Source organism: Podarcis bocagei (assembly GCF_964188305.1).
Source record: "Podarcis bocagei genome assembly, chromosome: 8".
Taxonomy (NCBI): Eukaryota; Metazoa; Chordata; class Lepidosauria; order Squamata; family Lacertidae; genus Podarcis; species Podarcis bocagei.
Genome location: NC_138133.1, coordinates 93,412,637 through 93,432,854, shown reverse-complemented (window position 1 = coordinate 93,432,854; position 20,218 = coordinate 93,412,637). Strand labels below are relative to the sequence as shown.

The 20,218-nt window shown below is 52.9% G+C and overlaps 1 protein-coding gene across 2 annotated transcripts in view; it reads right to left on the bottom strand.

Moving 5' to 3' along the window:
• The window catches only part of LOC308593261 (microtubule-actin cross-linking factor 1, isoforms 6/7-like), a 32,418-nt gene extending 12,216 nt beyond the window's left edge, over nucleotides 1–20,202 (bottom strand). Inside the window, exons 1-18 of one of the 2 annotated variants that reach the window (XM_081205424.1) lie at nucleotides 19,955–20,202; nucleotides 13,992–14,111; nucleotides 13,014–13,121; nucleotides 12,350–12,568; nucleotides 12,053–12,256; nucleotides 8,963–9,182; nucleotides 8,465–8,691; nucleotides 8,118–8,240; nucleotides 6,708–6,809; nucleotides 6,141–6,242; nucleotides 4,562–4,717; nucleotides 4,102–4,257; nucleotides 3,809–4,006; nucleotides 2,986–3,114; nucleotides 2,436–2,606; nucleotides 1,154–1,309; nucleotides 396–602; nucleotides 123–242 (exon numbers count right to left, since the gene is read on the bottom strand). In XM_081205424.1, coding sequence (XP_081061550.1) covers nucleotides 123–242; nucleotides 396–602; nucleotides 1,154–1,309; nucleotides 2,436–2,606; nucleotides 2,986–3,114; nucleotides 3,809–4,006; nucleotides 4,102–4,257; nucleotides 4,562–4,717; nucleotides 6,141–6,242; nucleotides 6,708–6,809; nucleotides 8,118–8,240; nucleotides 8,465–8,691; nucleotides 8,963–9,182; nucleotides 12,053–12,256; nucleotides 12,350–12,568; nucleotides 13,014–13,121; nucleotides 13,992–14,111; nucleotides 19,955–20,176 — 2,940 coding nt within the window. In that variant the 5' untranslated portion in view covers nucleotides 20,177–20,202. Of the gene's footprint in view, nucleotides 1–122; nucleotides 243–395; nucleotides 603–1,153; nucleotides 1,310–2,435; nucleotides 2,607–2,985; nucleotides 3,115–3,808; nucleotides 4,007–4,101; nucleotides 4,258–4,561; nucleotides 4,718–6,140; nucleotides 6,243–6,707; nucleotides 6,810–8,117; nucleotides 8,241–8,464; nucleotides 8,692–8,962; nucleotides 9,183–9,699; nucleotides 9,796–12,052; nucleotides 12,257–12,349; nucleotides 12,569–13,013; nucleotides 13,122–13,991; nucleotides 14,112–19,954 lie in introns of those variants that run through there. The other variant, XM_081205425.1, reaches the window with a different exon arrangement.
• Nucleotides 20,203–20,218: the final 16 nt, after the last annotated feature.

Below are 20,218 nucleotides of genomic sequence, written 5' to 3'. Positions count from 1 at the left end.
TGTGATTCCTGCATTGCAGGGGGTTGGCCTAGATGACCCTTAGGGGTCCCTCCCAACTCTGTGGTCAGGAGGATCCAGAGAGGCCTCCAAGGGACACCCACACACACACACGCCGCGCTCACCTTGTGTTCCTCCAGGAGGCTCTTGATCTCTTCCTGGCTGACGGCAGCATTGCTGGTCCCCTCCAGGTCGGGCTCCACCTCCTCCAGCCAGTCCAGGAGCAGCTGCCAAGACTCGCTGAACTGCAGGCCAGGGGGGGAGGGGGCTGCGGTCAAGTCCCCCTCACGCACCCCCCCCCCCAGGAGCCCACCCTCCCACCCGCCTGCATCTCAGCAGCGCCCGGGCTGGGGCTCCCCCCCCCAGAGAGACAGGAGGCTCCCCAAAGGGCGCCATACCTGCTTGGTGCGCTTGCGTGCCTCCTCCAGCTGGCCCCCCCTCTCGCCCACATGCTGCGCCACCTTGGCCAGCCGCTCCTTGGCGCTCAGCACCAGGCTGTGGATGAGGCCGCAGTCCTGCTTCCGGCTGAAGCCCTTCATGCGCATGGCAACCGCCTCCAGGCCGGCCAGCTTCTCGCTCTGCGCCTGGGTCTCCTTGGCCAGGGCCTGCGGGGGGAATCATAGAATCATAGAATCATAGAGTTGGAAGAGGCCACAAGGGCCATCGAGTCCAACCCCCTGCCAAGCAGGAAACACCATCAGAGCACTCCTGACATATGGTTGTCAAGCCTCTGCTTAAAGACCTCCAAAGTAGGAGACTCCACCACACTCCTTGGCAGCAAATTCCATTGTCGAACAGCTCTTACTGTCAGGAAGTTCTTCCTAATGTTTAGGTGGAATCTTCTTTCTTGTAGTTTGGATCCATTGCTCCGTGTCCGCTTCTCTGGAGCAGCAGAAAACAACCTTTCTCCCTCCTCTATGTGACATCCTTTTATATCTTTGAACATGGCTATCATATCACCCCTTAACCTCCTCTTCTCCAGGCTAAACATGCCCAGCTCCCTTAGCCGTTCCTCATAAGGCATCATTTCCCCCTCCTTATGAGGAGGGGGGAAGTGGGGCAGCTGGGCACCCTGGCCCTGCGCCCAGAGGAGAGGGCGCCTCCCACCCGGACTGCCCGCCCCGGGGTCTCAGGCCACGGCCGCTGGGCAGCTCACCTTCTGCTCCTGGATCTGGCAGGTGACGGTTTCCAGGACATAGCTGGGAGGGGGCAGCCCCGCCAGGGCCTCTTCCGTCCTCCCCACCCACTGCAGCAGCTCCTGGGCCGTGGAGTGGAACTCGGTGCTGACCGTCAGCCCTTCGCTGAGCTGCTCCTGGGGGCGAGGACTAGTTGCTCAAGAAAACATTCCACAAGTTCTGCCCGACTCTATACTTTTACGTGGCTTTTTATGTATTGTGGCTTGCCGTTATTTATCTACCTTAGGAATGGTTTATCATAATTGTTGAGAGCGAATTTCTGTTTAATTATTATTTGCTGCTATTTTTTTATTATTATAATTAGCAATAATCGCGCCTCGGATTAACCTCATTGGCTACGATACTGCCACTGCACAAAGCTTATTTGCTGCTATTTTGAGAGTGAATGTAATTGTGTTCCAATGGATTGCTGAATGTTACTTTATTGGATGCACGCTGTTTAGTTTAAAGCCACATTTCTTTTATTATGACTTTCTTTCATTGGATCAGATTGTTACAGGACATGTGATCTTTGTTGCATATTTTGTTTTTCCCCCTGCTGGTACACAGCCTCGTGTGTAGCAATGTATTATTTATTAAATTTCTATGCCCCCCTTTAACTGAGGATCACAAGGCAGTTTGCAATACAAAAACACAAAAATACAGACCAGAGCAACAAACAAAAACAATACCCCTCCCCCAGTTCAAAAGGCCATAGACTGTTCGATTTGACGCAGTGGTTCTCCACCTGTGGGTCCCCAGATGTTGTTGGACTACAACTCCCATCATCCCTGAGCTCTGGCCTTGCTAGCTAGGGGTGATGGGAGTTGTAGTTCAACAACATCTGGGGACCCACAGGTTGAGAAAGGCTGAATTAGAGAAAGGCCTGGGCGAAGAGGAATGTTTTTGCCTGGCACCTAAAGACAGGCAATGAAGGTGCCAGGCGAGGCCCCTGGGAGAGCATCCCACAAGCGGGGGGGGGGGTCACTGCTGAAAAGGCCCCTTCTCCTGTTGCCACCCTACAGACCTCAAGCAGGGGAACACACAAAGAAGGGCCTCCAATGATGACTGCGGGGTCAGGATCGGTTCGTGTGGGAAGAGGTGGTCCTCGAGGAACTGGGGCCTTCGGTCACTTAAAGCTTTAGAGGTCAAAACCAGCAAACTGAATTTGGCCCAATTTGAAAGGCAGCATACAAATTAAAAGAGTATTGCAACAAAATCCAGGAGCCGACCAGCCCTGGGCCTCATCCCAGCGCCACTCACCTTCCGCTCCTGCACCAGGCCGGCAACGCTGGCCCACTTCTGCTCTAGGATGCTCAGGCTGTGCTCCATGCTGGAAGCCCGCGGGGGGTGGCTAGTGGCCAGCAGGCGCTGGAGCTGCTCCCGGACGCTGTGGTACGTCTGCTGCTTGGACTCCATCTCTCGGCACAACTCCTGCCAGAAGGGAAGGGCAGATGTGAGGGGCTGGGCATGTGGGGCGTGTGGGGGGGTGAGTATCTGCGGTGGCAGGGCAGGAGACCACAAGGAAAAGGGATAAAAAGGTGCAACTGCCTTGTTCATGTGAAATATATGTGTTTTACTCTGCTGAATAGGCTTTGCAAGCCACTTACTCTTTGCATTTCTCCCACACACCTGTAATAGGAGGTTTAAATTGTAATATACAGATTTAACTCTCAATCCATCTCCTACATAATGTTTGATGTTTAATTGTGTTTTTATATACGCTGTAAACCGTCCAGAGTGGCTGGGGAAACCCAGTCAGATAGGCGGAATTTAAATAAATAGTAGTGGTAGTATTACAGAAGGGACTCACCAGATGTGCTGCCAGCTTGTCCTTGGTGGTCTCTGGGTGATCCCAGCCGGGCTTGGAGAAAAAGAGCTGGAGCTCCACGTGTTCCAGCCACCGGAGAAGCTCTGTGATCTCCAAGGTCAGATCCTGCACCTGCAGGCGGAAGAAGCCCTGAGCAAGCCAAGCTGAGCCCCTCAGATGGTGGTTCTCCCGTCACAGAGACTGAGGCTTCCTTCTTGGAGGAAGACTCCAAACCCCGCTAGGTGGCCTTTTGGAAAGGCAGAGTCCCCACAGCCCAGTGATGGGGAGACTGGGGGGGGGGTTCCCTTTCCCCTGTGTCTCCCTTAGGGGATTTGGGATGACACCCCCCCAAAAAAAACAGCAGAGGATAAAGATAAAGGAACCCCTGACCATTAGGTCCAGTCGCAGATGACTCTGGGGTTGCGGCGCTCATCTCTCTTTATTGGCCGAGGGAGCCGGCGTACAGCTTCCGGGTCATGTGGCCAGCATGACTAAGCCGCTTCTGGCGAACCAGAGCAGCGCACGGAAACGCCGTTTACCTTCCCGCCAGAGCGGTACCTATTTATCTACTTGCACTTGATGTGCTTTCGAACTGCTAGGTTGGCAGGAGCAGGGACCGAGCAACAGGAGCTCACCCTGTCGCAGGGATTCGAACCGCCGACCTTCTGATTGGCAAGTTCTAGGCTCTGTGGTTTAACCCACAGCGCCACCCAGAGGGTAGGGAAACACAAACACAGAAATAGACCACCATCACCACATTCCTGGAGGGCGGGTGCAAAGAGAGCTCTAGGCATCCGGCATCCTGCCCCCTCCCCTGTGGAACTACCTGGCTGAGGTTGTTCTCCAACTCCAGCTGCCGACTCTCCGTCTCACCCAGGAGGAAGTCCCAGTGCTGGCCCAGCTGCTGGAGGCTGCCCTGGAGCCCCTCCACTGGGTCCCCTGACCCAGAGAGCACCAGGGCCTCCCCGGCCTCCCTCACAGACTGGACGGTCCGGGTGCGAGAGACGACATCGTTCCGCAGCACCTGCCCGGGTGAAGAAGGCCGGCTCAGTGGGCTTTGCCCAGGAAGGTGTCAGGGACCCGTGCCCCCTCCCTCACTTCCCCTGCCCCCCTCCTGACCTTGTGCTTTGCCAGCTCAATCTCACAGCTCTGCAGGTCCAGGCTGAGGGCGGTGGGGGCCTCCAGCTGCTCTGTGGTGCGAAGGAGCCACTGCAGGAGCTCCTCCAGCTGGTTCTGGAACTGACCCAGACCCAGGAGGGCGGCTTCCAGGCGGTGCTGAGGAGGAGACAAGAGAGGGGCAGGGCAGCCTCCATCAGGGGCAGAGGCTGGCCTGGGCTTGGCACAGGTTGCCCTTGGTCAGGAGCAGAGGGGAAAGATCGACAGCCAAGCTGCACACCAGAGAGAAAGGAAAGCCGTTCCCCACTGGGCCACTGCTCAATTTCTCAGACCCAGACCCAGACCTGACCAAGCAAAGGGGCAACTCCACCCCCCCAGCCACAGGAGGTTTCTCTCCTGAAATGCTCTCTCACCCCCTGGGCACCCCAGTCCAGCCGTCACACTGGCCACCTGTCGTTCTCACCTGCCGCTTCACAATTTCCTCCTCCAGCCAGTTCCAGCGGCCGCGGAAGCTGCAGAGAGCGCTGGGGGCCCCCTTGATGTTGCCCCCCCTGGGGCTCACAGGGTGCCGCAGGCTTTCTACATCCACCTTGACCTGGTATAGCTCTCGCTTGAAATCCTGGGGGGGGGGGGGGAGGGGACAGAGCAATTGATTTATTTCTGCTCTCCTCCAGAGATCAATCTCCATTTTGAACTGGACTATGAATATTTTTAACACTTAAGGGTTATTGCATGTCTGATTTCCATAACTGAAATTGATGACCCCTGGCAAGAAGTTGATGTGAGTAGACATTGTATTTTCTTGTTTACTTAACAGTCTGGTTCCTTTGTTAAGAGGGAAACGTAAAACAGGGAGATAATAACAATTTAATAATAATTTATTATTTATACCCCGCCCATCTGGCTGGGCCTCCCCAGCCACTCTGCCTAAAGCATCCTTGGATATCATTGTTCTAGAAGGTGAGGCAGCCTTGTCCTAATAGCTTCTAGAGATAAGTTGCACATGGAAGGTGATTAAGAATGCAGCTGAAATAGATATTTGCATTTTCACACAAGAAGAGGAAGGTTAATATATCCTCTCCTACTCATCTACATCCATTCAAGAGAACCGTCCCAGGTGGTCCCTGGGCACTTGCCCAGCACATCTTTTGCAGCAGCATCAGGTGAGATAGAGATGATCGGTCCAGGTCTCCGCACTGGCCAGGGATGGATTTTCCTTCTAGTCCTGAATCACTCTCTGGTTAAAAGGGGGAGCTCATGGAGTGCAGGGAAGGGTTCCACTGCCTGCCCCACTGTACACCCTGCCCCATAGCTACTGTTGCAAGCATATAAGGAATACCTGTTGCCCATTCAAAATGTGTTCAAGAATCAACAGACGCAGCAGTGGAGAAAAAGAAAGCAAAATTTGTTGCTGAGCAATCAAGACCCAGTGGAATATTTTCCAGAGCCTGGGTACCTGAGCCCCTAGGGATTTGGCTTTATATACCTGATTACAAACAGCATTAAGCGTTACATATTCATATACTGCAGCAAAATCAAACCAATGAGCAGGGACAAGAGCCCTTCCTATGCCCATGTAAAGAAGACTTCTGCTTTTCCCATATATGTGCATAAGAAATCACCGACGGCCTTTGCCCTAATTTTCATCAATAAAGAGGAAAAGAAACCTCTTTGGCTGAACACCCCCTTTCTGTTATCAGGCTAGAACATTACATTATGTGGCAGGCATTCGCCTTCCTGTTTCCCCATTTTTGGCCTAGCATGAGAAACAGTCTGGGGAATGTTCCCTATAGAAAAAATGCCAACACATCAAACTTATTGTTTCCTGCAAGCACAATAGCAGGGCAGAGAGAAACTCTGGACTCCTGAGGTTTTAGGCACTTCTAGCCTTAATGAAGCCTTAGTGATTTAAGCATCATTAGGATACATGGTTATATAGAAAACATAAAGGTAAAACTCTTCCAGGTGGCCTTGCCCCACTCCAACCAAGGAGTCCAGAGCACACAGCCCACTCCTCCACTTCTTCTGAGCATCTCCCTTACCTTGAGCTCTGAAAGCTGTCGCTTGACCAGCTCCAGGTCCCCCCCGACCAGAAACTCCTCTGCAATCTTCAACTCAGCCGCCTCCAGCCAGCTCAGGAGCCTCTAGGGAAGTGCGGAAAGGGGCGGGGGTCCCAGAGAGGAATAAGGTCTGGCAGCCACAGCAGAAGCAGCAGTGTGTGCATGAAGGTGCTCCCGGGCCAAGCAGAAGCCCCTCTGTGGGTGGCTGAGTCACCCCCAGGACACCTGCCTGGGCCAGGAGGGGTGTGAGCTGCTGCCTGCCAGAGACCGACTCTGCCTCAGTCTGTGGGAACAGCCCAGCCAGGGAGCCTGTTGACCTGACTCTTGGCCAGGGGAGAAGCTTATGGGGTGAGGGCCAAAGCCTTTGCCACAAAGGAGTTATTTCAAAGACCAGCGGGGGGGGGGGCAAAGGAAGGGGGTCAGGAATACTCTCCAGCTCACCCTATAAGGACCAACAGCCACAGGTTGCTCCCCATCCCCCTCATTAAGGCTGTGGGTGTTCTTGTCCCAGGGGTCCACCGCATGGCCTGTGCCCAAGACCCTCCTCACCTCCATGGTCTGCTGGTAGTTGAGCGAGGCCTGCAGCTGCTCCTCCAGGCGGGTCTGGCGTTCGCCCCACACCTTGCTCAGGCTGTTCCAAGAAGAGTAGAGCTGCAGAGGAGTGAGAGAAATATTGGTGGGGGGGGGTTTAAGCTGCAGGGCATGGGGAGGCCAGCCCCTGTAGGCTCTTTCACATTCTGTGGGCCAACATCACACAGGGACCCCATGCCAGGCTGGCACTCTGTGCCCTAATGCATCCCCCCATAAAGGGCACCCACTTCTGCTTGTGCCCTGTGTGTTCGCACCCCTGGGGCACAATATGCCCCCCCACCCCCTGGGATTTGGTACAGAGGCGGCTGTAGATTTTACAGCCAAATGACAAGTGCATGTTTTGGTAGACAAGCACAGGGCAAGTACACAGAGAGTTCTTAAACTTCCTAGAGAGGACCCTCTGCGTGTGACGGGCTCTTTTGCCTCCTCTGGGTGGGAATTCTGTAACAAAGGAGTTAATTCCTTTCTCTTCCTTCCACCTCTGAAGAGACTCTCTCTCTCTCTCTCTCTCTCTGCTAAGCAGACGTGTGTCTGGGGGCTCCAGACACCCTATTGTGAGACTATCAACTTTCTTTTACACACAACTCTCCATTTGCATGGGGGCTACATTCCAAGGCACCACACGCTTACATGTAATTGCATATAATCAGAACACCCATCGGAACACCCATTGAAAAAGCCTGCAAACACCCCATTCCGCCCCTTTTTGTGACATTTTTTGTGACGTTTGAGGATCACTTTTGGGTTCAGCGCAATGCACATATATGTGGTCATGTCCATATTTGTGTAAATGGGGAGTTGCCTGTATTGTAACTTAGAAGTATTTTTCGGCATGCTACTTTGCTGTATTTGCTGCCTGCATTGAAATGTAAGTAAAAAAAAAAGTTTAGCTTACTAAAAAGGTGTGGTTCATAACGTGCAATGGGGTTGAAGAGGGGAAGGACTGCAGACCACCAATAAAAGGGGATTCCTAATTCCTAAGTTTTAGTAAGCTGTAAAATATGTAATGGTTCTTACTTTGCTAAAAAGGCCCCACAGCCTGCTTACCTTTTGTATTTCTCCCACACATGTGGGACAGGAGGTTTAAATTATAATCTACAGATTTAATCCTCAACCCATCTCCTACAGCGGCCACCACATGTCCAGCTCAGCTTTGCTCTCTCACAGGGTCAGTTCTTGCTGGGGGGAAGCTGCCAGTCAGTGCACGCAACACAGAGGGAAATGGACTAGTGGGCTGGCTCAGGAGGAGGAAGCTTTCTATGTGCCTAGGCCAACACTGGGGCAATGGGGCTGCCCCTTGGCAAATGGCCCACACTGCCCGTACCCTGTGGGGTTTCCCTGCCTTAGATAGTTCCCTCCCCAGCTCACATCATCTAGGCTCTTGGTGACGTCCGGTTTGTCCAGATCTCCACAGGACGACATCAGCTCCATGCCCAGGACACCCAGGGAGTCCAGCTCGCTCTGCAGGGAGTCGATCTCTTCTCGCAGGGCCTGGGGGGAGAATGGGTGACGGGGTCAAGGTCCCACCTCTGAAACCAGACCCAGGAGGCCTCCTCGCACACAGAAGCTGCAGCATGGCGGGGGCTGGGAGCCGGATGCAGGGCAAAGCCGAGGGGGCAGGTGGGCGGGGGCCATGGGAACGCCTCCCCTGCCAGCAGCTCCCAGGATCCCTCAGGGAGAAGCAGCCTGGTGGTTGCTGAGCAATGTCCTGGTACCTGCATGGCCCCGAGCCTGGCCTGGATGGCCCTGGGGTCCGAGGCAGCCTCCTCCGGCTCCAGCACCACCTGCTGGATGTCTCCCAGGGTGGCGGCCAGCTCCGAGAGGCCCTGCCAGAAGCGGTCGGCCAGCACCAGCAGCCCCTGCAGCCAGTCCTCCCTCTCCTCGCTCTGCTCCCAAAGCGCCTTCCACTGGCTCAGCAGCTGCTCCACACGCTCCTGGATCCCTGTCCGCAGGAAGGGGGAAGGCCAAAAGAGAGGGGTCCTGGGGGAGGGCTCAGCAGGAAACCGGCCTCCCCCACCCCAAACAGGAGAGGGACTCGTGCCCTCCAGGCCACCCAGATTTGTGACCCACAGCGATCCTGCGGTGCTCCTCTAAATGTGAGCAGTGGGTCTCTGGGGAGCAGGAAGGAGGCTCTGGCCAGCCCCACAGCAATGGGGCCAGCTGCTTGGCAGAGGGGTTTCTGTGCCTGCCGCTGGGGAAGGGGCCGTGCCCACCTCTGTTTCCGCTCGCCTGCATGGTGGCCAGCAGCTCAGCCCCCTGCCCGCGGAGGGTCTCCAGAGCCACTCCCAGCTTCTCCAGCTCGGCCAGCCGGAGGCCGTTCTCCCGGATCTGCTCCCGGAGCCAGGCGGAGTCTCCCCGCACCGCAGGGGGGTCCCTCGTCCGGCTCTGCAGCCTCTCCAAGCTCTCCACCATCAGCTCCATGCGCTCAGACAGCTGCAAGCAGGGGCACAGCAGAGGGTTGGCCCAGCCCCACAGGCAGCCGGCTGGCCTCCCACTGACCCACCCAGAGTGGGTACTGGGCCCCCAAGTCCGGGCCGTGCACAGCTGGAAGGGAGCCGGCAGGCAGCATCTGAGGCTCTGGGGAAACTGAGGCACATGAGTGGGAGAGCCCTGCAGGAGTTGGACCCTGCAGCACCTTCAGCCCCAGAGCACCCGGGGGTCTCCAGGGGGGTCAGGAGAATGCCTGTGGTCCTTGTGGCTGAAAATGGGTCCGCTCTAATGTCCCAACGGGAGTCACAGCATTGGCCTGGCTGTAGCAGCCCCAGCCAGCCTCTCTGGGCCTCATCCAGCCCAGACTAGAGATGCTGGTTGATGGCATCTCCCTGCCATGAAGAGATGCCAGGCCTGGCTCCCCCGTGGGGGGGGGGGTCCCTCCAAGCACACCATGGAGGCAGACGAAGGCGGTGAAGCCATCCAAGTCATCTCACGATTTGCTGCCCAAATAACTCACTTGTCCATTTACACTGGACTGAGATTGTGCCTAGTACATCTCACCCTGTGGATTTTTTAGCTTAGGGGGAAACCCTTTGTATCTGCATTGCTTCAGAAGTATAATGTGACCTAAGCTAGCCAGGGGGGAGGAGAGGTGACGGTGTCAGACTGGGACAGAGCAGGGTTCGAATCCTCCCACCTGGCCACGAAGCCCCACTGTGGACACCTTGGGATGGAAAGGCAACAAACAAACGAATAACTTTCACAGCTCAGCTTCCTGGGTTTGGGTGCTCACTTGGCCGGAGATGGACGTTGCTGCTGTGTGAGGCCAGAGGTGCTGGCCAGTCAGGAGCAGCAGGGAAGTGGCTGGCCCAGGTCTGTTCCCACCCCCCACCGCTGCCATGCCTGTGTTAGGACATAGTTCCATTCCACCTTTAGAACAGGCATGTGGAGTTGTTGTATGTCACATGTCTGTTTACTTCCAGCACAGTTTGCTGGGAACTTCCGCCCGGTCTCGAATCTTCCATTCCTGGGTAAGGTGATTGAGAGAGCGGTTGCTGAACAGCTTGGTAGGTTCCTGGATGAAACATCTGCTTTGGATCCATTCCAGTCCGGCTTCCGTGCTGGCCATGGGACCGAGACGGCTCTGGTCGCCCTAACAGATGATCTCCGCAGACAGCTGGATCGAGGCGGGTCGGGGCTGCTGATTCTTTTAGATCTGTCAGCAGCCTTTGACATGGTCGATCACGAACTCCTGGACCACCGCCTTGCCGACGTGGGGATCCAGGGCACAGTCCTTCAATGGCTGCGCTCGTTTCTCTCTGATCGGGGACAGAGGGTGGCGCTTGGGGGGGAACTGTCATCGCGTCACTCCTTGGTGTGTGGAGTGCCTCAGGGTGCGATTCTCTCCCCGATGCTTTTTAACATCTTTATGCGCCCCCTCGCCCAGCTTGTCCGGAGTTTTGGGCTGGGTTGCCATCAGTATGCTGATGACACCCAACTCTATCTGTTGATGGATGGCCATCCTAACTCGGCCCCAGACACACTGACCAGATGTCTCGAAGCTGTGGCTGGATGGTTACGTGGGAGCCGGTTGAAGTTAAATCCTTCGAAGACAGAGGTCCTCTGGCTGGGGCGGGACGATATGGGATCGGGGGGGCAACTCCCATCTCTTGCGGGGGTGCAATTAGTGCCAGCACCGTCCATTAAGAGTTTGGGTGTAATCTTCGATACCTCCCTCTCTATGGAGGCGCAGATTACAGCTATAACAAAGGCGGCATTTTTTCATCTCCGCCAAGCTAAGCAGTTGGCCCCTTATCTCTCTCGCCCTGACCTAGCCACTGTGATCCATGCGACGGTCACCTCCAGACTGGATTATTGTAACTCGCTCTACGTGGGGCTGCCCTTGAGACTGACCCAGAAACTCCAGCGGGTGCAGAATGCCGCGGCGAGACTCCTTATGGGGTCTTCGCTGCGAGATCACATTCATCCAGTACTATACCAGCTGCACTGGCTCCCGGTGGAGTACAGGATCAGGTTTAAGGTGCTGGTTTTAACCTTTAAAGCCCTATACGGCCTAGGACCCTCGTACCTACGGGACCGCCTCTCCTGGTATGCCCCACAGAGAAACCTACGGTCTGCAAATAATAACACCCTCAAGGTCCCAGGCCTCAGAGAGGTTAGGCTGGCCTCAACTAGAGCCAGGGCCTTCTCGGCTGCAGCTCCAACCTGGTGGAACGCTCTGTCACAAGAGACTAGGGCCCTGCGGGACCTGACATCCTTCCGCAGGGCCTGCAAGACAGAGTTGTTCCGCCAGGCCTTTGGTCAGGGCGCAGCCTGACTCCCTCCTCTGGCAACCTGCACAGAATTTTGTTTAATCGGTTGCCATCAATTTGATTTTAACTAATTTTTATAATGAAATATTTTTAGAATGTGTTATTATTTGATTGTTTATTTGACTGTTGTTAGCCGCCCTGAGCCCGGCTTGGCTGGGGAGGGCGGGATATAAATAAAATTTATTATTATTATTATTATTATTGTATATAGCTTTTCCCTGTGCTATTTGCTTGGACACGAAGGGAAGAAGACATGTTTTTTCCTTTGTCCTGCTGCTGAATAAATGCTTGTAAATATGCTTACATATGCCTCTGTCTGCTACTTCTGTTGCAAAGAGTTCTTATCTCTGCTAGCTTGCGGGCTCAGTCTCTAAAGGTCTCTGAGGCTTGAGTCGCAGTTTTGATGCTGTTCCGAGAACCAGAGTTTGCCCGGCTGCTGGCCGGTGGGCTGGAGCCAGCTGGGGGCCTGCCAATTGCCCCCGTCTCCCAGGACGCATCCTAACAGCCTGCTGCCCCAGAGACCGTCCGGCTGCTCACCTGGCTGTATCGCGGGATGGCCTCCTCCAGCACAGCCGCCGCCTGGCGGACCCTTTCCCGGATGCTTCCGTACTGCTCCTCCGCCGCCTGCCAGCTCTGCTGGAAGGGGGCAGCCTCCTGCGGACTGAGCTCGGCCAGCTGCCCCGACAGCCGTTGCAGCTTGGACATCAGGGGCTTGTGCTCTGCAATGGCCTCTCGGAGACCCTGGCCGGGCCGGGAGAGAGAAGCAGGTGAGGACCCTCGGCCTCCCCTGGCACCCTCAGCCCCCCTCCAGTCTCCCTCGAACCCCCCCCTCACCTGCAGCAGCTCCTGGTGCTCCCGGAAGGCCTCGCAGCTGATGCCGTCGGGGGAGAACTGCCCCACTGCCCGCTGCGTCTCCTCCAGCCATGGGCACAGCTCCTCACGGGCCTCAGCGAACTGTGCCAGCAGAGACTGGGCACGCTCCAGGCGCAGGGTGCAGGCCAGGCTCTGGCGCAGGAGGTGCTCCGAGCGCTCCTGCAGGGGCTGGACTGAGGGCTGTGGGGCACACGAGATGTCAAGGGGGATCAGATTGGAGGACAGGGAGGGCACCCCCACCTGGGGCATGGCCAGCCCTTTCTCAGAACAGGCTCTGCAGCCCTGTTGACGGAGGGAAGGGGGTGACAGGGACCTGCCAGCCAGAGGGTGCAGCTCTTGTGCCCCCGGGGGAAGAGAAAAAGGCCCCCACCCAAGTGGACTTTGCAGGCCTCTTAGCCAGGCCTCTGTTTTTAAGCCAAAGGGCAAGTATCAAAAATCTTTGGATTTTAGGTGCTCTAAAAAGGTGCTCTGCAGACAAACTGGAACCGGCTCCCAACTTGCCTCCCTTAATGGAGTTGCGTTGGAAGGCAAGCAAAAGGGTTGGAGACCCTCCACTGACACCCAGTGGCTGAAAGGGGTATTGCACGTCAAGAGAGCCTCCCCCTCCCCACCCCACTGGCCTCACCTGGAGCTGCTGTTGCACTTCTGGGGGGCAGAGGCTGAGCAGTGGGTCAGCAATGGCCACCAGCCGTTCCACGAGGCCGTGGTGGTGCAAGATCTCCGCCGACAGGAGCTGGGAGGTGGGGAGAGTCACCATCAGGACTGGGCCTCGCGAGGCCCCTTTGCCAGGGCAGGCTTGCCCCCAGAGTGGCCCTGGGGAGAGCAGGGGGTCCTTGGCCCCTGGCGGAGCTCCTGTGTGCAGGGCAGGCCTCTCCCTCCCCCTGCACACCATCCCCAGTGGAGGTGCCCTGCCTGGCCGCTGCTGGTGAGACACCTTCGTCTTCTTTGGCGCTCCTTCATAGCCAAGTAAGATTGTCTTCCAATAACATGGTTTTAACAGTGAGTCCGTAAGAGACTGTGGAGGCCAGTTCTGGATCCACACATCCTTCCACAGTGGGAGTTGATCACGGTGTGGATTTGCCAAGCGTGCCTTCCTCTTAGCACATTTCTCCCTTCCATCCTGAGTTCGAGTGTCTTCAAAACCCACGACACCTTTGGTCAAGGCTGTTCTCCAGCTGGAGCGCTCGCAGGCCAGTGTTTCTCAATTGTTGGTGTTTGTACTACATTTTTAAAGATTTGCCTTGAGACAGTCTTTGAACCTCTTTTGTTGAGACACCAAGCCCTGAGCGGCTGCCGCATGGGGGCGGAGGGCTTGGCTGTTAGACCCCTCCCCACCCCCTGACTCAGCTGGGGGCCACGGGGAGGAAGGGAAGGAGGGAGAATCTATGGGGAGGGGGGAGGAGCCTGTTTGGGGCATGAGGAGCTCAGTCCCTCCACTGGCCTGCTCAGCTCCCAAGGCCAGAGGTGTTGTGGCAACACCCTAGGTGCTGGCCCCGTGGAGAGGCACCCAAGGGTGCCCCTGCAGGACTGGGCTGCCCCAGGGCAGGACTCCGCCTGCTGCTCCCAGCCAACCCTCCCTCCCTCCCTCTCCCCAAACACCCACCTTCAGATTGGCCAGCTGCTGCTGGATGGCCTCTGCTTCCAGGTGCACCTGGCCCAGCTCCTCCAGGTGTGTGCTCAGGTGGGACACCTTGTCCATCTCGGAGCCCAGCACCTGCTCAAACTGAGACAGAAGAGAGGCTCTTCGGAATGAGGGCGCAGACAGACCACTCTGGGCAGGGACAGAGGGCAAGAAGACTCAAGGTGGCTCCCTTCTCTGCCCACAGTGGGGGTTTTTGTGGGATGTAAACACAGGAGCAGTCAATGACAACATTCCTAGAGTGTACATGTTAGAACATGGGGAGGGATGTCTGTCTAACAAGCAGGTAAACTTCCTGGGGACGGACTTCCTCCACATGTGACCAGAGGTGGGTGTGGCCTCACCTGTGCAGGTAATGACAAAAGCACAGGGCAGGCAGCCATCTCCCTCTCTCTGCCATCACCTTTCGAAGAAGCAGGATGCCCTCTTGGCTCTCAGCCAAGAGAGGAGAGGCCTATCTTCCTATAGGATAGATTCTAAGTGTATTTTACCTTTTTAAGCCTGTCTGCCGTCTGGGATCATATTGTGAACAGATCGTGAGTAAACTCTTTTATACTTTTATAAAGACTGTGTTGTGTCTTGTATTTTAAGAGGGAACAAAGGGGAAATTACCAGAGTAATTATTATAGAGGTTCTAGCGAACCTGTGCACACGTTACCGTTGCGAACAAAAGGGGAATGTCTATAAACTCTGCTGATATTTTGGGAACTTGCTAGCACAAGTTGGACAAGGATATAATTAGTCAATATATCCTCTCCTGCACCCCAGAACATTCCCACAAAGGGTTAGTGGCCCCAGTATTGCATATTTCTGCGTATTTTTGAAGGATTGCATTGGATTGTGATTTTGAGTTGAGTAGTATTTTTCTGAGTTAACTTCCTGGTAAGCACATGGTCCTTTGTTCCATTGTGCAGTGGGGATTAAGCAACCCCCCCTTCCCTCAGAGTTCACAGTGACCCAAGGCAGTGAAGAATTGTTTTGTATTTTGAGATTTTTGAGATTTTTGATTTTGAAATTTTGAGAAATTTTTGAAATTTTGAAGAATTTTCAAATTTTGGATTTTAAGATGGCTAGAGCAGCTTTTGATAGTGATGCAAAGCTAGGAATGCCTGTGCTGAATGAGTACAATTTCATGCACTGGAAGCAGCGCTTGATAGCATGTTTAGATTATAAGCACATTTTGGAAGCTTTAGAGCCTCAGCCTACAGGATCGTCTGAGGAGGATTTAGCCAAGATAAGTGCTTGGAAACGCATGAACAGTGAAGCTAGACACATAATTTTGAGTGGACTTCGTGATGAGCAGCTATCATTAATAAATAGTACAGATGATGCATCTCAAATCTTAAGAGATATTGAGCGCGTGTATGGAGAATCTAGCATAAACAGCTTCAGAAACTTGGTGTGTAAATTAACCAGATTGAGGATGAATTCAAAAGAGGAATTCACAGAGCACATCAACAAATTTACTGAGATTATTCAAAGAATTGATCTGACTCCCAAAGCTTTTGATGAGGATACAAAGATAGCATTTTTGTTATCATCACTTGGACCACGTTTTAGCGCATTTGTAAGTTTGATGGCTCATAGACAAGGTCTGACTTTTAAAGACTTGATTGGTTATTTAAAAGAAGAATGCAGAGATAGAGCTGAATCTCCAGTGAGAAATGCTAGAAGCAAGGACAGCAGTTATGCATCTAGGCAATGTACAAAGTCCAAAGAGATGCCTAAGAAAGTGATTTGCTTTAATTGTAACAAAGAAGGACACATTGCAAAGAACTGCAGAGCTCCTAAGGCAAAGAAACCCCACCCCTTTCAGCCAAAAGGGGAAAAGAAGGGGAAATGTGAATGCACATGGTTACTGCAGGAAAGGAATTTAGCTGTCCAGAATCGTGAAAATAAACGTAATAAATGGATTTTAGATTCAGGTGCCAGTTCGCATTTTTCATATAAAAAGGACTATTTTAATGAGATTAATGAGATAAATGATGAAGAAGGATCTGAAATTGAGATTGCAGATGGCAACATTGTTAAAGCAAAAGGTGCAGGTTCCATGAGCCTGAAATGCAATATAAACAATGAATGCATTGAGAACACAATCTCTAGAGTTTTGTACGTTCCAGAGCTGAGCTGCAATTTAATCAGCGTGTCCACTTTGGACAAGAAAGGTTTCCAGATCACATTTGGAAATGGAGAATGTAAAGTGACTAGAAATGGCAAAGTGTTTGCTCAAGCAAAGCTAATAAATGGTGTATATGAGCTTGATCTTTCAGAGAACCAGTCTGCAAAAGTGGCACATTCCAGCCAGAAGGATGAAGCAGATCTGGACCTGTGGCACAGAAGGCTTGGACACAGGGACACCAACGTCATTCTGGATCTACAGAAAAGAAATCTTGTAAGAGGTTTGCAGGTAAAGCAGAGCAACAAAGCTCCAGCAAAGTGCATAAGCTGTATTACTGAGAAGGCTATAAAACCTTCATTTCCACGTTGTGCAGAGCAAAGAAGCAACAAAGTGCTTGACATAGTGCACACTGATATATGTGGACCCATGAATGTTCCCTCACTGGGAAAGAATAGATATATTTTAATATTTCTGGATGACTTTTCAAGATTTTGTGTTGTATATTTCCTCAAAGAGAAGAGTGAAACAGTGGAGAAGCTCCAGGAATACATTGCCATGGTCAAGAACAAATTCCAGAGAGCTCCAGCTGTGTTAATGAGTGACAATGGAGGTGAGTACTGCTCAAATGAAATGCAGGCTCTCCTGGCCAAGGAAGGAATTGCACACGTAACCACAATTCCTTACACACCACAGCAGAATGCCATAGCTGAGAGAAAGTTTAGGTCCATTATGGACATGACAAGGTGCATGCTAAAGGATGCATGTTTGCCACACAAGCTGTGGGCCGAAGGAGTGTACACGTCGGTCTATTTGCAGAATAGACTGCCAACTAAAGGTGCAGAGCACACACCATTTGAACTTTGGCATGGGAAAGCTCCCAATCTGTCGCACATACGTGTGTTTGGAAGTCCGTGTTACTTCCACGTGCCCAAGGAACACAGACACAAGCTTGACTCCAGGGCAAAAGCAGGTATCCTTGTGGGATATGCTTCTGGAGGCAAAGGATACAGAATTATGGACTTACAAACTGGTAAGACAAATGCATACCATGCGGTTTATTTTGATGAATATGGAAAAGTAGACACTAAGAACACTGTTGTGGATTCTTCAGATGAGTCAGAAAGGACTCAAGAGTTTGTATATTTCCCTTTTGAGACCCCACAAAGTAATTATCTGCCTTCGAGTGTTACAGCGCCCCCTACAGGCGACGCACCAGAAGACGCAGAGGACCAGAACCCTGGTGGCACCAGAGACGAAGATGAGGACTCAGATGGGGACATGCCCGCGTTGGAGGAGGATGAGGAAGCTGATGCGGTCGCAGAACCAGAGGTCAGGATCTCATCCAGAACCAACAAAGGTGTCCCACCAGTACGGTTGTCCTACTTTGCAGGGTCGGCGTTTCCGCAGGAACCTTCCACTTGGGAAGAGATACAGGAGATGCCAGCTGCAGAAGCCAGTCTCTGGAGGAAGGCCGCGCAGGAGGAGATGGATGCACTGCATCAGAACAAGACCTGGACACTCACTGAGCTGCCTCCCGGTAAGAAGGCCATTGGCAGTAAATGGGTTTTCAAGGTTAAGAAGGGGTCAGAAGGAGAAGTGCAGCGCTACAAAGCTAGACTTGTGGCACAGGGATTTTCACAGCGTTTTGGTGAAGACTATGATGAAGTTTTTGCACCAACTGTGAGGTACAGCAGCGTAAGAATGCTTTTAAGCATTGCAGCCTCCAAGAAAATGAGAGTGAAACACATAGACATTGCTACCGCTTTTCTACATGGGCAGATTTCAGAGGAAATTTACATGAAACAGCCCAAAGGTTTTGTAAAACCACATGAGGCACATCTAGTGTGCAAACTGCAGAAAGGACTTTATGGACTTAAACAGGCTGCCAGAGCCTGGAACCAGAAGTTGCATAAAATGTTGACGCAACTTGGGTACAAGCAAGGCGACGCTGACAAGTGCTTGTACAGTAAGTCAAATAATGGACAATTCTCATATATCCTAGCATTTGTTGATGACCTGATTATTGCCACAGCAAGTGAGAAAGACTATACACAGATAGTAAAACACCTTAGCAAACAGGTGGAGGTCAAGGAACTAGGAGGTGTCCAGTACTACCTCGGGATCCAGGTGGAAAGAGAAGAGGACGGCTCATTTCTTCTCAGCCAAAGACAGAAGATCCACGAGCTAGTTGAGCACATGCAGATGCAAGACGCACATCCAGTTGCTACACCGATGGCTACTGACTTCCTGAAGAATCAGCAGGATTCGAAGCAGTTGCCAGACAACAATGACTACAGGTCGGCGATTGGTAAACTTTTGTATTTAGTTACCACATGTAGACCTGACTTAGCTAATGCTGTGGGGATTCTTAGCAGAAAAGTGAATTCTCCCACTGAGCATGATTGGGCAGGTGTAAAGAGGGTGGTGCGATATTTGAAGGGTACCATGAATTGTAAATTAAGGTTACCAGCCGTCAGAGACCCTAAGTTGGTTGGGTATACTGATGCGGATTGGGCTGGGGATAATGCTGACTATAAATCAACAAGTGGTCATGTTTTCATGTTTGGGGATGGACCTGTCTCATGGGGCAGTTATAAACAGAGCTGTGTAGCATTATCTTCCACAGAATCAGAATACGTTGCAGCAACAGAAGCCTGCAGAGAGATCGCCTGGCTTGATCAACTCATAAAGGACTTTGGGTTGGTGAGAAAAGGGCCTGTCAGCTTGCTAGAGGACAATCAAAGTTGCCTGAAGCTGACGCAGAGTGAGAAGTTCCTGGCCAGAACAAAACACATTGGGGTTAAATACCACTACATACGCCAGATGATCCAGGATGGACTTGTGGAGCTATCCTATTGCAGCACCCAAGAGATGACTGCTGACATCCTGACGAAACCCCTACCAAGAGAGAGTTTCCAGAATCTACGTGTCAAGCTGGGACTCTGGGTGGTTGAATAAAGTTGTTTATGTTTTGTATATGTTGCATTGCCTGAGAAGGGGTATGTGGGATGTAAACACAGGAGCAGTCAATGACAACATTCCTAGAGTGTACATGTTAGAACATGGGGAGGGATGTCTGTCTAACAAGCAGGTAAACTTCCTGGGGACGGACTTCCTCCACATGTGACCAGAGGTGGGTGTGGCCTCACCTGTGCAGGTAATGACAAAAGCACAGGGCAGGCAGCCATCTCCCTCTCTCTGCCATCACCTTTCGAAGAAGCAGGATGCCCTCTTGGCTCTCAGCCAAGAGAGGAGAGGCCTATCTTCCTATAGGATAGATTCTAAGTGTATTTTACCTTTTTAAGCCTGTCTGCCGTCTGGGATCATATTGTGAACAGATCGTGAGTAAACTCTTTTATACTTTTATAAAGACTGTGTTGTGTCTTGTATTTTAAGAGGGAACAAAGGGGAAATTACCAGAGTAATTATTATAGAGGTTCTAGCGAACCTGTGCACACGTTACCGTTGCGAACAAAAGGGGAATGTCTATAAACTCTGCTGATATTTTGGGAACTTGCTAGCACAAGTTGGACAAGGATATAATTAGTCAATATATCCTCTCCTGCACCCCAGAACATTCCCACAGTTTTCACAGCCTAGAAGTTGCTGGGTGAGACGTGTCCTTCTTCTCTTCCAGAAGTCCTTCTCCTCCAAGGAAGATCTGGCAGCTCAGCAGCAGAGAGGGAGGGGGCAGGTCAGCTCTCCTGGCCTGCCCCAAATATCTTGCCTTAAGGCAACAGGCCCTCTCACATGGCATTGCAGGGTCAACTCTGCAGTTCTAGGACTCCTTCCCTGAAGTGCCCATTACCTTCTCTCTGTCTGTAGCACTGAGCTGGCGGGTCCCGTCATCGTCACCCCCCCGCAGGCCCCCCTGTGGTGCCAGCTCCTTCTCCAAGCGCTCCAGCCAGAGGGCCAGATCCTCCTCGGTGGGGCCCAGCCGGCAGGAGGCCTCCAGGGTCTGCTCCAGGCGCTGCAGGATGGCAATGCTGCTCTGGCCCACCAGGAGGAACCTCATTCGCAGGGAGTCCATCTTCTCCTGGGCCAGGTGGGCTTCCTCTCCTGGGGGAGGACA